The sequence below is a fragment of the Periplaneta americana genome, chromosome 5 (genome assembly GCF_040183065.1).
Source record: "Periplaneta americana isolate PAMFEO1 chromosome 5, P.americana_PAMFEO1_priV1, whole genome shotgun sequence".
NCBI classification, from domain to species: Eukaryota; Metazoa; Arthropoda; class Insecta; order Blattodea; family Blattidae; genus Periplaneta; species Periplaneta americana.
Genome location: NC_091121.1, coordinates 82,415,237 through 82,433,033, shown reverse-complemented (window position 1 = coordinate 82,433,033; position 17,797 = coordinate 82,415,237). Strand labels below are relative to the sequence as shown.

Genomic DNA, 17,797 nt, shown 5'->3' with positions numbered 1-17,797 from the left:
TAGAGCCTTACTTTGCATTTGTTTATAAGTCGGTGTAAGCGAAAAGGACATGGGAGGGAGTTTCTGCGTCCCTTTCACTTCTTCTCTTATGTCCAGAGCTGGTTTAGGTGTTCACTGTCCGTCTCTGTGCACTGATAACTTTCAATAGTAAAGGTGTTTCCCTACTTCTCGTCTTAAACCTCCCTCCTCCTGACTTCCCCTTGAGTATATATTTCGCGGGCTGTATTTAATAAGACATCATCTTTGCCAAATACTGGGCTCAGTCAATAAAACACAAACACAGAGTGAAGGACACAATATCTCGACTATCTCCAGATCCGTGGCCGGAAGCACTATCATGCCTGCTTTGCAGATGATATACAGTACGGACATTGATTTTCATAACGTATTCAAATCAAATATGTAATTATGTATCATCTTCATAATTATTAAGCCATACCAATAAATCGCAAACGAAGGATTTTCAGTGCAACAAGTCCTAATGAAACACGAATATGAAAATTGATATAGTAGGCGTTGAATTAGACTTGCATATTGTGGGGAATACCTGAACCGAAGCGGGTTACAAGTGCCTAATCTAGATAATAGTTACGTAATGTTCAAGAGGGACAGTCAAAGCATTGAAAACCAGCTTCTTAAGGTCAAGGTGGGGATGAGTCGGCATTGCATTGTAAAGCGAGATGTTAGCGGGGCGGGGGTGTTTAATGGCTCAGCATTCCCACAGGCATGCATCAGAATTCGTTTCCAAGGCCTGCAAGGGACCACCCGTCTTCGGGGTATAAAAACCTCTCCGACGGTCGGTGATCAGATAATCAGTGAGTTGTCGGAGAAGCAGCAATCGGCACCATGGCAAGATACGTGGTCAGTTTCCTACAGTGTGTACAATAAGGAAGATTACAAGTATTGTTTCAATTTTAAAGTGTCGGGTTCTGATTTCATCCCATTGGAGAGTACAGCTTAGAATAAGATTAATTACCTTTTGAATTCATTTTCTTACATTGATATAAGTCTGATTTTATAGTTATCAGGGATTTGTGTTCATTTCTAAGGCCTTAAAAATAATAAAAAAAAGAATTCAATCAAACTTTAATGAAAATAATAATAACAAAATAAGGTAAATTAAAACATTTTCTCCGTAAAAATCACTGTTATGTGTTCGAATTAGGGCTGAAAGAAATATTGGTTAAAGATTACGCTGCATCGTACGTAAAGATCTGTGTTTACAAAATGCTTGTGTGTACGCATGACTAGTTAATGTAGCGGCTGCTTGTACAGTCCGCTCCGTATGAGTGAACGCATTTGTAGAATTTACATTTACAGCATTACTTATATTTCAAATAAATTAACCCGGAACAAATATTAAATTTACAAAAAAAAAAAAGCATCATTTGAATAATTTCAAGGGAAAAATTGTTCCGGGGCCGGGTATCGATCCTGGGACCTCTGGTTGAACGTACCAGCGCTCTACCACTGAGCTACCCGGGAACTCCACCCGACACCGTCTCAACTTTTCCCTTTATATCCACACAACTCGTGTGGGCTGACGAAACGCCAGAGACCCACAACGAGTGTACATCTCTGTGTGACTTGAAATTGTGGTTTTCTGTTAACGTACACAGTAACAGGGAGCTTCACCTGAAAGACTAGATTTGCATAAAAACATCATTATCAATTAAGTCAAACACAATTTTCCTGTGTTCTGAATTCAGTCCTCCTATTATCTGTTTTTTGTTGGGTTCTTGTTTCGGATTTCTGGTAAAACCTCAAGTCACTTGAGCAGGTCTACTGTTCCTTCAGATAGTAGAACACCCGGTAACGCGACGCATTTTGTAAACAATGTATATAGAAATTATTTACTACCCTAATATCAATACTTTATACTTTTCTTCAGCCCTAGTTCGAATGTAGCGTAGAACACAAATATTCTTTTGTTTCAAATTGATTATGTTTGTACTTCGATTAGTTTCAGTTCAATGTTGAGTTCTGTTCTTATCGCACGATACAGCAATCCTAGTATTGCTCTTGTAAGGAGCGGCAGCATACTGCATCGGATATTCTGTCTAGGACAGGACGGTTTTGTCTCTGACCGGTAGATGTGACGGTGATTAGACGCATGCTTATGAGAATGCAGCATACTGCATCGGATATTCTGTCTCGGACAGGATGGTTTTGTCTCGGACCGTTCGATGTGACTGTGATTACACGCATGCTTATGAAAATGCAGCATACTGCAATGGATATTCTGTCTCGGACAGGATGGTTTTGTCTCGGACCGTTCGATCTGATTGTGATTAAACGCATGCTTATGAGAATGCAGCATACTGCATTGGATATTCTGTCTCGGACAGGGTGGTTTTGTCTCGGACCGTTCGATGTGACTCTGATTACACGCATGCTTATGAGAATGCATCGGACGAATGTTCTGTGACCAATGTCCGATTCAGTATGCTGCAGTTTCATAAGAATGCGTGTAATCATCGTCACATCAAACGATCCGGGACAAAACACACCTGTCTGAGACAGATTGTCCGATGCAGTATGTTGCCGGCCTAATGTGTCACGTCGAGGAAAAATCAAGATATAGATTTAGGTCATATCCCTTCGAGCGTTACAGCACGGAGGAAGACGAAAGAAGTATTCGATTTTAGATAGATTATAAAGTAGGCCTACAATGTTGGCGTGTGAAAGTCCTAGTTTCTAGAAATGATCTCTACATCTTCTGGACAACGAGTAATACAAGGTAAACTTCTATTAGATAAATCTTTATGTTGGTTTTTATGGAAAGTTAATGGTCCAGATAAAGGTAAGTAGTGATCCTACATAATATTTTATTAGTTTACTAAAGTACTTTTTTATGCTGCGAAATTTTTAAGAATTAGATAGTATAAAACTAATTTATTTTTACGAAGGCCTACAGTGACATAATAGCAATGAATTTAAAACATGAAAGAGCAAGCAAACATGTTTTTATATGCCAACAGTAGATTATAACAATGCATATCTCTACGGAGGGTGCATGGTCTAGATCAGCATTACCGCATCAAGCCTTGAATTTTTCATTTAAAGTCCCTTAGCAACACTTGTGAAGAACAAGATCGCAGTTTTTCGGGATTCACCTGTTTCCCCACATTAATCATCAACAGCTGGCCTTCTATGCCCAAGGTTGCGGGTTCGATCCCGGGCCAGGTCGATGGCATTTAATTGTGCCTAAATGCGACAGGCTCATGTCAGTAGGTTTACTGGCATGTATAAGAACTACTGCGGGACAAAATCCCGGCACATCCGGCGACGCTGATATAACCTTTGCAGTTGCGAGCGTCGTTAAATAAAACATAACATTTAAAATTTAACATCAACATCATTCCATATGAGCTCCATTTCATCCATTCCATAGCACTTCCCGATCGCCGGCTAACGGGGCACCGAGGTGGCTAGTAAGGGACAAGCGGGGATGCCAGCTCCGTAACCTGGATACTCAGCGAACCTTAGTGCATTCAGCTGGTTTGGGTTTGATATGCGTCTAGCTGAGGGTCAGTGTAACAGTTTTTTTTTTCAGATGGACGTAACGCTAAGTTTTGTCCTAATAATAATAATAATAATAATAATAATAATAATAATAATAATAATAATAATAATAATAATAATAATAATAATAATAATAACGTACTCTGTTCAGTATCATAGTGCATATTAAATATGTTTATCTTTGCCCTTCAATGAATTTATTTTTCTGGCAGGTATTTTGAAATTACCTTTGTTTACGTAAAAGAGTATATACTACTTTAGCGAGAAAGTTGTGTTGTTCTACATTTCTATAAATCTTCGATAGTAGGCCTACCATTGTATTTTCGTGTTATCAGTAACGTGTATTTCATAGAAATATCAAATTGGTAACATTTTGCTTCAATGCCATGTTTAATTTACGTTCCGATATTGATATATTTGATCTGTCTTTTATAGATTTTTCAGTGTAATACGTTACTTGTTTTGAAAATAATGTTAAATTAGTTTTGACACTAATAGACAGCATATCGATGGTGTTAAACAGCGACCTCAAAGACTATATGTGAAAAAATTAAATTTTACAAGAGAGCGAAAAAACATTTTAATATCCTGATAACGAACAAATGTCTGATACAAGACGATATTAAAATCTCTTCTTGTAAAGTCTGTACCTATTCCTTGATTTGAGATGTGTTTTCATAAGATTCAGGAAGAATTCTTTGATAGAAATAAAGTGTAATCTCATTTTGTTCATTTACAAGGTTGCTGTTCAACACCATCGATATTCGATATCAGTTCTTGTTTCTCGATTGCTGTCGTGTTCCTATCGGCTTCGTTCCTATTCTTTAACAATATAATATCGATATATTTCATGTTTCCAAGTAGAGAATTATTAATTCGATTTCTTAACAGCGAAAATTTTAACATGGGCCTATATATTATATTTCCATGGTGTTTCGGTAAAGGGAGATAAGTCATAAAAATTAATTCAGAGATAAATTAAAATTAAACTTCGGACCCCAGTAACAAATAACTTTCTACACAAATAAAATACATCAAATTATAGTGATATTTCGTTTTTTACACACCGACTTGTAGAATTTAACTTGCGTATCTATCTGGGAAACAAAACCCCTTTGCACAAAAAAATGACTTAACTCCTTTATCTTAACACCATCGATTTATTTACAGATTCACTTAACTTGTTAATGTTACGTGCAATAGGTATGACGCATTTAAAAAAGTGATAGAGTAGTTATGTAGAGGCAAGATGTAATAACTCCTTTTCTTTTATCTCTACTAATTTTATTGTACAGTTTAAAACAGAAATGGGATTTATTTGTGATAGAAGTTGAGTTCATACCTTGGAATATTATATCAATTTATTTTTGTGAAAAGAAATGTTTTATCTGAGAAAATTGGTATTGAACTTGTTCAATATTATTAAGAATACTAGCCGTACCCGTGCGCTCCGCTGCACCCGTTAGAAATAAATATAAAGTAATTACATAATTAAAATAGGACATTTGTCCAGGGAACATTCGTGTTTGATAGAAGGATAAATCGTTTAAAATGTTACTTAATTTAATATGCATCCAAATAATTAAAATGCGATCATTTTGGTACAGAGACACTCATTTGGTGCAATGACAATTCCTTTGACATGTTTCTTAATTTTTATTACATGCAACCATAGTTTAATGAACATTGACATCATTTAGATTCAATGTGTATATTTTATTTTACTTGTTGCAGGTTTCCATTGAATTACGGTAATAACTCAATTTTAACCCTTGTTTTCTACGTATTCAGTAAATAGCGCTTGGCCCACTATGGTTCTGAACCCTTCAAATAACTTAAATTATATTATATAATATTACATATTATATTATATTATATTATATTATATTATATTATATTATATTATATTATATTATATTATATCAGAAGTTACTGTAATAACATTATAGCATTATGTCCATCTAGAGAAACTACACTTTCCAATGGTGAAATAATAATTAATTATACAAATCGGTTAATTTAGCTTCCGATATTACTTCATACAAAACACAGAAACATTCTCTGTAGGCTATCTTTCATAGCTTTCGATTGTTGCTGTCCAAGGCCCCTTATAGGCGAAGTCATTTGGTTTTTAATTCATTAAACGGCCTTAGATGGCAGTTATTTTAATTTTAAAACTCATTTATCTCATTAAATATCAGTCCTATCAAAATTTTTCAAGAAATAAAACTTATCGAAAATGATGTTTAAAGAAACTTTTGTTATGTAACAGTTTTCACAAAAATCAATAATAAGCGAGATATTTCGATTTATTTAATTCAGGCCCCCTCATAACCCTCCTTTTAAATAATGTATTTTGAATGCCATATAGCCTAACATCTAAGTTACAACGAACTTAATTTATATTCCAACTTTCATCGAAATCCGTTCAGCCATTATCGCGTGAAAAGGTAACAAACATACAGACAGACATACAAACAAAAATGTCAAAAAAGCGATTTTCGGTTTCAGGGTGGTTAATTATATATGTTAGGACCAATTATTTTTGGAAAATCGAAAATTACCAGAAAAATTTCGGCTACAGATTTATTATTAGTATAGATAAGCAGTGTTACTACATACATAATTCCGTGTTTCGTATAAAATTGTAGCAAATGTAGTGCCTGCTGGAAGGTCTTCCAAATTTCCTTGTATTTGTAATTGAACTGAAAAATCAATTTAAAATCGAGAAAAAAGATCATTATTTCAGTATAATGTTGTTTCTTTCCTAAAATATCTAGTTGCTTTAAATGTTCTTACAAACTTCGGGAAAGAACTCTAACTGTATGGATCAACTTTAAACTTTTACAAACTTCGGGAAAGAACTCTAACTGTATGGATCAACTTTAAACTTTATCTCTTAAGAAACTGAGTTCGGATTTATAAGACAGCACAAAATTGGTAAATATATGAGCAATTTAAGTTAACTCTTGCTTTTGGCAACTCCATATGCCTATATCATTTTATGAATCAAAAATCAATATAAATGAAAATGTGCATTACTGAAATAAAATCTATATATGGGTAAGAATAAATTATATTAACAATAATATTTCTGAACGTCCATGGCAACAGTTGTGAAACTTCAGAGGAACTTTATAATGTTTGATTATAATTTGTGGCCAGTAGCAGTAGTATAATAGTAGTTTTAATAATATTAGTAGTAGAACTAGTAGACCCAGTAGAAGCAGTAGTTGCAGCGCCAGCGATGTCCATAACAGTAAAACTGATAATAGATAATTTTATATTACGATCTTGAGTCCATTTTAGTGATAGGGACCAGCGTTCGTATAGTGCGTTTTTTGTAACGTAGGACTGGTCCGACATAGCTTTGGCAACATTCATAATATCTGACATTGAATTTAATTTCACGGTCGCTGCTGAAATACAACGTGAAGGCTACGATTTAACCATTGCATAGCACGTATCGCGTTAAAGTTTTTATGCCTTAAGTGTTAACTTGAACAAGAGAGACATTTTAATGGTTTAGAATGTTGTTCTCCATGTAAAAAACATTTTGGCAAACATTAAAACTAATGGTTTAAATTCGTAATAGTCTCTGAAAGTATAATCAGATGCAAAGATTCGGTCGAGGTGTAAGCAATGGCCTAGTTTGTTGGGTACACTGGCGTTCAAAGATACATGACCCCCATCCAGCTAATTACAGAGGCTGTGAACACTATTTACAATTGAAGGAAAAACTCTCACGTGGTGTTCAGTTAAGACAAGAAAAACGGACCCATGTTCCAGAATCTTCGCAACATTACTTCAACGCACAGAAGATTCTCAACATCAAGTAGATCCTTCAATGTCTCAACCATCTACGTCAAAATTTCAAGCAAATTCTCGATCTAAGACGTATGCAAATGCAGTGAAAGGATCGTTTGATCAGAGTCACCGTCGCCCTATAAGTCAACCTGCTCCAGAATCTTCCACTTCATCTCTCTTCACCGATCTACTCTCTAAGGTTATTCCGCACATTATCACTTTATTGACTCCATCCTAGTCAGAAATTAAAGATTACTTTATCTCTTCTCTGTCATCTTACTTCCAGAATGGCAGCAAATAATACAATTTCTATTCATCAAATCACTATAATCAATTGGAATGCTGATGGTATTAGAATGAAACGATCTTCTCTGATTGCCTTTTTGCCAACACATAATATTACGATAGCCTGCATCACAGAAACTCACCTTCTTCCAAACGAAGTCTTCACTGTTCCAGGATATAAAATATATAGATATGATAGGAATGCTTCAACTGCATCTGGTGGTATTGCCATTTTAATTAAGCGAAATATTACACAACATCAAGTCCTTCTTCCTTATACGTCTGATATAGAAACAGTCGGAATCAAAATTAAGTGTCAAAATAACCACGATTTTGTTTTATTTTGTGCTTATAAGCCCCCAAAATATTTGCTAAATACTGCATACCTTGCTCTTTTATTTCCCTCAGTCGGTTCAACACTTCTTGTGGGCGATCTAAACTGTAAACACACATCATGGGGATGCAGAGTATCGAACCCAAATGGACATCGTCTTTACAACTGTATTAACAACCTTGATCTCCATATTCTCGCACCAACTGAACCAACACACTATCCATATAATCCCGCCAATCTTCCCGATATCCTTGACATCGGAATTCAAAAGAATATGCATTTACCAACTTATATTGCATCATTAACAGCACTTGATCCAGATCATTGTCCAATGTTGATTACTTTCCACTTGTCTCCTAATGTAACACCTATGTAAAGTGCAACGCCTTATTAATGGTTTTGTTGATTGGGATAAATTTCAGTTGACTCTAGACTCAATGTTAGTCACAGAATATCATCCACTAACAGCAACAGATATTGACAATGATGTTCAACATTTTACGGACACAATATGCTCATGTGTAAATTATTCTACAATGTGCTCCAAGCGACCATTAACGCGCTACTACTTACCATCTTCCATACTACAATTAATTAAGGAAAAACATCGTATTCGTAGACAATGGCAACGAGAGAGGCAACCATGGCAGCGGAAGAAGCTGAATCATCTCATACGATTAGTCAAGACAAATCTTGAACAACATCGCCTGCAGTCATATCAGTCTTACTTATCATCTCTATCTGAAGCTGATAATACTCTTTGGTACGCTACAAAGCGTATTCTACGCAAGCCAACAGTCATCCCGACACTTCGGTTAGACTCTCAAATAGCCACAGACACAGAGTCGAAATGTAACTTGCTTGCATCTCATTATCAACATGTATTCACCCCAAACGAGAATAAAAATGAACAGACTACCTCTGAATTAGAAAAAGAACTTATAGAAAATATTAATAAACCGACTGTGCCAGAGAAAATTTCCTATACTACTCCACAAGAATTGTCTCACTTCATTCAAAGGCTTCCAAATAAAAAATCTCCAGGCCATGATCTTATACCCAACATTGTATTAAAGAAGCTCACCAACAAAGCTCTTACTTACTTGACGATAATTTTCAATGCTGCCCTTTTAATTGGGTACTTTCCTCGAGCCTGGAAGCTTGCTGAAATAATTGTTTTTCATAAGCCTAACAAACCTAAGCACTTGCCATCAAGTTATCGACCTATTAGCTTACTGCCCACGCTATCGAAATTGTTTGAGAAGGTTATTCATCATCGCATTTGTAAATTTACGTTCCAAAACAAGATAATACCAGATTTTCAGTTTGGCTTTCGTTCAAAACATTCTACAACACACCAACTGCAAAGAGTCACTGAATCCATTATAAAAGTCTTTGAAGAAAAAACCGTATACTGCCACTGTGTTTCTGGATATTGCCCAAGCATTTGATACTGTTTGGCATGATGGTCTAATGCTAAAATTATATAGAATTGGTTTTCTTGACTATCTCACACGCATCGTGAAAAGTTTTTTATCTGAGCGTCAGTTCTCAGTACGTATAGATGGCATTAAATCAACGCTTCGTCCAGTTTTAGCCGGAGTACCACAAGGATCTATACTGTCACCACTTCTCTTCAATATCTTCACATATGACATTCCACATTTACAACCGTCACACATAGCTATGTATGCTGACGATACAGTTCTCTTTTATTCTCATAGTAACCTAAATACTGCAATCAGCACTCTTCAGACATCCTTACAGGAGCTGTCTAAATGGTTCTCTGACTGGAGATTACTACTCAACATTACCAAGACAGAAGCTAAAATCTTCTCTTTAAGGCCTATTCATAATCCACCTCCTTTCGTTCTTCTAAATAAACAAGTTACATGGCTCTCTAGTCAAGAAGCTGTCAAATATTTGGGAATATTATTAGACACGAAACTTACATGGAATGCCCATATAACTCGCATTGTTACACTAACCTCTTCCAGAATTCGAAAATTATACCCTTTGGTTAATAGACGTTCACAAATTGGATTGCACTGTTCATTGATACTCTACACCTCGCTTGTACGACCTCTTTTAACTTATGCAGCGCCAGTGTGGGGGACTGCAAATAAGACACACATGCATCGCCTACAAGTTCTCCAGAACAAGTTCCTGCGTACTGCAACAAATGCCCCCTGGTTTGTAAGAAATCAACAACTGCATCAAGAATTGGGAATTCTTCCACTAGAACAGTACATCCATTCAATGTCAAAATCTTTCTTCAACAAACTTCCTGGTGTTCCTGGAGCTGTGACATATAACATTGGAGCAAGATCTTGTCAGCCATCTAGACTTAAAAGGAAACTCCCTCAAGACATCCTTCTTAGTGATACTGACGACTCTTCATAATTTAACACAGAAAATCATCATATTTTTGTTCACATAATTCACAAAAATGTTCAATTAAATAATTTAAATTAATTAGAGGAGCCTTTAGGGCCAACCTCAGCATGATATTCTGCATGTGATATTCCATAATTTAACAGTGGTCTGTATAGCAAGTTTGCTGGTCGACCAATATTAAACATAAAAAAAAAAGATACATGACCCCACTAATCGATAGTGATCGATAATTTTTTGGTGTAAGTGTGATTTATTTAGTTAATAATTACTTCTGTGAATAGATGGCGAAGATAACAGTCAGTGCTGCCAATCATACATAAATATACCTGGATTATATAATTCAATACTGTATTTAATTCCCGTCTGCTGATTGAAAACAGCATTGCGTTTAGATGGAAACCGTTGATATTGTCAATTATGATAATAATTTATGCTTAATCAGATATCATTTTTTCTCTGATACTTTTTAATCGCCTCAATAATGGTGCTACCTATTGAGAACTAGCGCACTATTTCAAAGTTTGTAAATTTCTTATGTCTTTGGTTCTGACTTATCCCGTGGTTAGAAAGTTCGCTTACACGATCATAAAATCGTAAGTCAGATATCTTTGAAAGCAGTGTACACTGACGTTCAAAGGTATCTGACTCTACTAATCGATAGTAATCGATAATTTGTTGGTGTAAGCACAGCCTAATATATACAGTCGCGCAACTTCAACACTTTTTTTGCCAACGTTCGCGACACTAGCGCCCAAGCGGCAGGCAAGGCACTGGTCATAGGGTTGATACAGCCACCACGTGCTTTAAAGGGATGCGAGATGTTATAATAACGTTTTAATCATGCGTCGGAATAAAGGCAATGTGTGCAATGACGAAAATTACAGTAACAACAAGTTTAAATCTCCGAATTTGTCGTTCTTCAGATTCCTTAATGACCAAGAGAAAACCATAACCCAGTCATAACCAATAATCCACGTTGTACGTAGCCTACGTATTGTGTTCTATAAAACATTATTTTATTACTTATCAGTTACCTATTTGTATGTCAGGAAGGACAGTTTAAATAAAAACAAAGTAAATACCTGTTACAGTATATTATTGTTTTGCAGAGATCATATGTGTAAATGTGTAACCATTCCTATCTACAGTTTTTAATGCAAGTAATTCCATAATTTTTGTATTCGTGTTTTTTTCTTTATATTTTTCAAAAGTTGAATGTTATATAGCATTCAAGTATGTATCATGGTGTTAATTTTGCAAGAATTCATGGAGTATAGTAATCCTTTTGCAAAATATTCACTTTTTGAATAAATCCAGACTGTGTCGATAAATTTCTGATGTGTTGGTGTAGATTCATATGGCAGACGTATTAAGTTCTCAAGAAATAAAAGAGCTATTTTAAATTTAATATAAAAAGCAATCTTTTCTGTAATAATTTGCATGACTATTATTGGTGTTGATTTTACATTCCCAATGATTATTTGAGCCATTCAGTGCAGAAGTGTGTAAGTCAAAATCAGGTAATGAGGTTTAAAGTAAAAATTCTGTAAAATACAGCGCAAAGTAGCAATTAATATATCCTTCGTGCTATTCACTGACTACTAATAGTTTAAATACATTCAATATTAACTGCCGCTTTGCACTGCGTTTTACAGAATGTTTACTTTAACCCCTCATTACCCATTTTTGACTTACACCACTTCTGCTCTGAAAATAAAATTAGGCCTACATTTTCTGAGTTGAAGTTACAATTTTTTCAACAAAATTCTGTGTTCATTTATTTGTTCTCACCTACGTCATATTAACAGTAAGTGCATGTAAATTACGTATTATATACTGTAGGTAGGATATGTTAAAATTAGGCATTATGTGTGAAAAATGGAACTGTAATGTAAAATGCGGTAAACTTGCCATAAAAATGTAAACCATAACATCAGCACTATTTGTGACTCAAAATAATAAAGGAAATACCGGTTCTTAAGAAATGGAAAAATAATGAACTTCATATTAATGTTTAAATCCTCCCCATTTCTATATTTTAAAGTTTACCTCAGCGGCCGAGTTTACCCCAATTTGCGGTATGCAAAATCGTTAATTTCTCAGGAAATAGGGAGAGGAGTTCACCACGCGATGTACCTTACGACATATTCCCTACAATTTTGAAGCTACTAATTTTTACTCTTCTCACAGGAAATGCAAAGTTCAAATGATTCATAAATAAATTTAGGAATGAATTGAATTAACCGACCAAGCAACGAACAATTATATTATTTCAAACTATGATACGTGATTCAGTTGTAAGGAGCCGAAAGAATTACGTTTATTCCCAGCTTCTGAAACTTGTAGATTAACTGCGTGTGAAATTCTTCCAGGATTCTAAAGTAGAATTAATAAGAACCATATACACTTATTGTATAGCATAAAAATATAAAATAAATTACGCAAAACCCGTTTTCTGATGTGTTATCATATGTCGTGCGCACACTTTTAACTTGCCTGCCGCTAGAGGGCTACTGTCGCGCCAGCTGTGAAATGTTGGCATATTTTATACGTATGAGTTGCGTGACTGTATCTATTAGACTGTGGTGTAAGTATGGCTTCTTTAGTTATTACTTCTGTGAATAGATGGCGAAGATAATAGTGAGTGTTGCCACTCGTACATAAATATACCCGCATTATAGAATTAAATTTTTCATCCCACTCTACTAATTGTAAACTACTACTCGATTTAGCTTGAAACCGCTAACTTATTGTCAATTATGAGAATAATTTATGCTTAATCTACATAATCATTTTCCCCGACACTTTTTACCGGCTTCCAATAATGGTACCACCTATTGAGAACTAGCAGAACTCTTTCAAAGTTCGTCAATTTTTCATATTAATATCTTTGGTTCTGACTTATCCCGTGGTTAGAAAGTTCACTTACACGATCATAAAATCGTAAATGGGGGGGGGGGTACCTTTGAACGTCAGTGTACAAGGCACAATATTCCGGTATTGAGTCCTAGATGGAATATGGATGCTAGCTTATTAATAACATGATTACCTGTCTTGTCTGATATGAAGCCACTTCATACTCTCAGGAATGATCCATTGTGCACCGGTCTGGTTCGGATCGAGAAAAGCATAAGACTGTAAGATGTAGGTTTAAGCCAATGGTCGGCATTTTTATACCTCCAGCCATTCTACAGTGATCGCAGTAAAACTTCCTAGCTCATTCATCTCGTATAATAAACGTAAAGCAAGGTACAGGTGAACCAAAGAGCGGGAGCTTATAAGTAGCGCTCTACAAGTATTCAATATACATTAGCCGACCGCTGGTTTAAGCTATCCAGGTATAATGCGCTAGGAATACAAAAAAAAAATTAGAAAATACGATCATGTTTTATTGCCATGGTATTAAATATGATATATACAATATTTAGTTTTTTAAATAAAAAGTTTATAGGATATGTATGAATAATATACATGAAGATGTATAGGTTAGAATTGACATATTATCTGGAAAAAATAAACATAAGAGTTTCATTGTTTCAATTTTTTAAAAGTCTGAATTTGATTCTTAATCCATAATACACAGCTGTGAAAAGAGTTTATAAATTTTTAAATAATGACAATTAGAGTAACATTGCTACTGTTGCTGAAATTGAAACATTTTCTGGAAGCTTTGAACCTAAAGCAAAAATAAACATAGTAGAGTTCCCGTAATGTGAAAGAAAGATTTAAAATTAGCCCCGGGTATAGTTGTGAAACAAGTGTTGCTATAGTCATTATCATTACATAATAATAACAAAAATATAAATGTTACATTATGTACATTAAAATAATAATATAAAACGGTAAATTATGTTTATATCCAAATAAGAGTGCAAATAAAATACAATTTGAAAAAAGATATCTGACGTCCAATTTTCTTATCGTGTAAGCGAACTTTATAAACACGGTAAAAGTCAGAACTAAGGATGTAACAAATTGACAAACTTTGAATTAGTTCCGCTAGTTCTCAATAGGTGACCCTATTATTGGGACGGGTAAAATGGGTATTTGGGAGAATGTCGATGTAGATTAAGTATAAATTATTCTCATAATTGACCATATCAGCGGTTCTCGCTAGATCTAGCGTTTTTTTCACAATCATCTGAATTTTATAATGCAGGTATATTTATGTATTATTGGCGACATTGTCTATTACCTTCGCCTTCTATTCATAGAAGTAATAACTAAAGAAGCGACACTTGCACGAACAAATTATCGAACACCATCGATTAGTGGAATCAGATATCTTTGCACGTCAGTGTACAAGGTCATTAAGATGTCTTAATAATTAGGTTACTCCAAATCAAGAAATCAGCCTCACATAACATAAAACTATACTTCGACAACAAAATGATGTGCAATATTGATGTGGTTATCTCACATAATGTTATTAGAGCATTATATATTTTTTTTATTTTAGTAGGTTATTTTACGACGCTTTATCAACAGCTTAGGTTATTTAGCGTCTGAATGAGATGAAGGTGATAATGCCGGTGAAATAAGTCCGGGGTCCAGCACCGAATGTTACCCAGCATAGAGCATCTTCAGTATTGTGTCTCGAAACCTGAGATTTCTTTTCTAAATATATTTTAAATGTAACAATTTTAAGCGCAAATGATGGTGAAAAATATGTGAAAGTTTTTCATGTGCATCACCTAAAACAGAGTGAGAAAATATGTTTGTCTTATTCTTACCACACACTGAAAATACAGAATGAGTCGTAAGTATGTTTAAAAAATTCAAGTGCGTACGATGGATAAGAAATAGGAAGGAATGTTTCTGTGAATATGATGCTGGAAATCCTTTTTCGAAATATAGAAGGTTCAACTTCCACTGATTAATAACTTACTCGTATTTGCCTAATCTCCTTCCGTATGTGCTACTAAATCTAATTAAACTAAATACCTTTTACTCCTTTCTTTAAAAATCGCCTGGGTAAAGAATTACCTTTGTAATGGATTTAACTTGGTGACATTACCATGGCCATCGAGGTCACCAGATTTCAATTCACTGAAATTTTATTTGTAGGGTAACTTGACTATCGTCCTCGAAATACATGTAAACAATATAGAATTGCTATGGAAACGTACGCATAATAACCGCTAGATGCTACGACGAAATCTTAGCTGGTATGATCGTATTTTCGAGTCCTGTGAACTCGTGATCAAACATGTGTAGAGAATGGAAACTTTGGGTGTATGTCATAAATAGAATAGCATCTGCACCACATTTCGAAATATTTTAATTAATTTAAAGTTATTCGTGGCAATTATTCCGGTAAGAAACACTTGCAATATCATGTTTGTAGGAACACCTTTAGAGTAGTCCCGATTATCGAGACTATACGGACCAAGAGCAATCTTAATAAGCAAATATCCGGATAATACGGAGGATGAGAGCGCTATGTGTTTTTTTTTTTTTATTCTGTAATCTTAGAGAGACTAAGGTCAGACCTAGTAACGTAGAAAGACGATAGTCACATGTGCACAAACTTGTTTTTATTCATAATACAGTACAGTATATAATTGACTTTAAAAATTGTGTTATTGTTCAGTACTGAATCTCACGTACACTACTGTAATTAAAAAATTGATCTGGATAACACGAAAGACCCGATAATCGGGATTTGTTTTGTATCTAGAAACAGGACTCACCATATAAAGTACTGTATAAGTATCCTAATGATAAACTTAAATATGTTCTGAATTACCGAAAAGGATCTGAAGCAGTGTTGAGAATATTTTTTCTGCCAGCAATAATACTGTATTCTTATAGTGATTTCTTTTATTCTAAGAAAGTCATTTTATTTTCAGGCTATCATCGTCGTTCTCGCAGCGCTTGTGATGGGAGCATTGGCATATGGATATGGTAGTTATGGAGGGTATGGAGGGTACGGAGGATATGGTGGATATGGCGGCGGATATGGTAAATATGGTGGAGGATATGGTGGATATGGCGGCGGATATGGTAAATATGGTGGATATGGTGGATATGGCGGCGGATATGGTCGTGGAGGATACGGTCGTGGTTATGGAGGATACGGCCAAGGAGGATATGGAGGGTATGGTGGCTATGGAGGAGGATATGGTGGCTATGGACATGGTGGCTATGGACATGGTGGCTATGGAGCATATGGTTACAAATATATGGGTTAATAATGTTAAAATGGAGAAATATACTGACAAATACAAAATGTACTTATATATAATAAATGACTATCCATACATTCAGATATTTATGACTCATTTTATTCTATCTTTAAGGAATTCATCATCGTCACCATTATCATCATCGCCACAACCTACTTAAAAAAATTGGCTGTTGAGATACTTCTGTTCTCACCCTTGCAAGAATTTTGAACCAAAATTGGACAGTCAATCACAAATAGAAGACTGATAGTGTAAACAACATGGCGAAGTATCATAGGTTCGGCAACAGGGAGGAAACTAATCGCAATTTCCTTGCAGGGATCGATATACAGTATTTCTAGCCAAATATGCTAAAACTTTAGTCACAACAAAGGAAACTTTTAAGACTTTGGGAATTTAAGAATACATTAACACTAATGCATTGTGTAAGTGGGAGAAATATTGGCCGTGTTCTTCGAAAGCGACAATTGGGTACCACAAGTGCCAGATGTAAACTATTGAAAGCGTCAGTTTAATTATATCGAAATCGCCGGTGCTGAGAATTGCAGAATATTCCCATCCCAATTTTTTCAGACTCAGAACTGGCTGTGTATGAACCACGTTGTAGAAAAAAAAATTGTGTATTAATTTTCATATCGCCTATGGGAAAATATCTTCAGGAGATAAAGCATCCCTTTTTACATATTTAGGAATTATTATAAGGAATATCTAGCTTGGGCAAAGTGTTTATTAATCTCCAAGTTTATATATCTCCAGCCTCATGAAATGTTGGTCTTTTGGAAGTTCCGTTTAACTTCAAATATGTTTCTGACTAAATGTGTTCTAGAATAGAAATAATTATGTGAACTGATAGTGGAAACGAATAAAAATTGATTTGAGGAGTCTGTGGAAAGAATTGGAGCCATTCATGGCTTTTGGAAAAGATAATTCTATGCAGCAAATGTCGGCATGTCATCTGTACAAGGAAGATACTACGTGACCAGAAAGGGCACCGGCCGAGGTCGTTTATGTAGTATTACGTCACTAGAAGGTAAAATGTCTATTGGCATCGAGAGCGTTTATAAATGTTGTAAACCAGATAAAATCTAGCTTTCAGTGCAACATAAAATTCATAATGTTTATATATCTTTGAACAGTGACATATTAATTACTGTATATCGTACTAAGTTGAATGTTTTCTTTACTCCTTTGTAAATTCACTTTCTCCCATCCCGATTTCATAATAAAACACACTGTTTTAGGTATACTGCATTTTGATTTT

The 17,797-nt window shown here is 35.0% G+C and overlaps 1 protein-coding gene and 1 long non-coding RNA gene across 2 annotated transcripts in view; one reads left to right on the top strand and one right to left on the bottom strand.

Annotated features, from left to right (window-relative positions):
- The window catches only part of LOC138699906 (uncharacterized), a 210,872-nt gene that overhangs the window by 151,695 nt on the left and 41,380 nt on the right, over positions 1–17,797 (bottom strand). The gene's annotated exons all lie outside the window — the stretch shown is intronic.
- On the top strand, positions 730–16,621 carry LOC138699905 (neuropeptide-like protein 31). Its single transcript, XM_069826102.1, has 2 exons — positions 730–861; positions 16,201–16,621. Exons 1-2 carry the CDS (start codon positions 847–849, stop codon positions 16,540–16,542), a joined length of 357 nt encoding a protein of 118 aa, XP_069682203.1. The 5' UTR covers positions 730–846; the 3' UTR covers positions 16,543–16,621.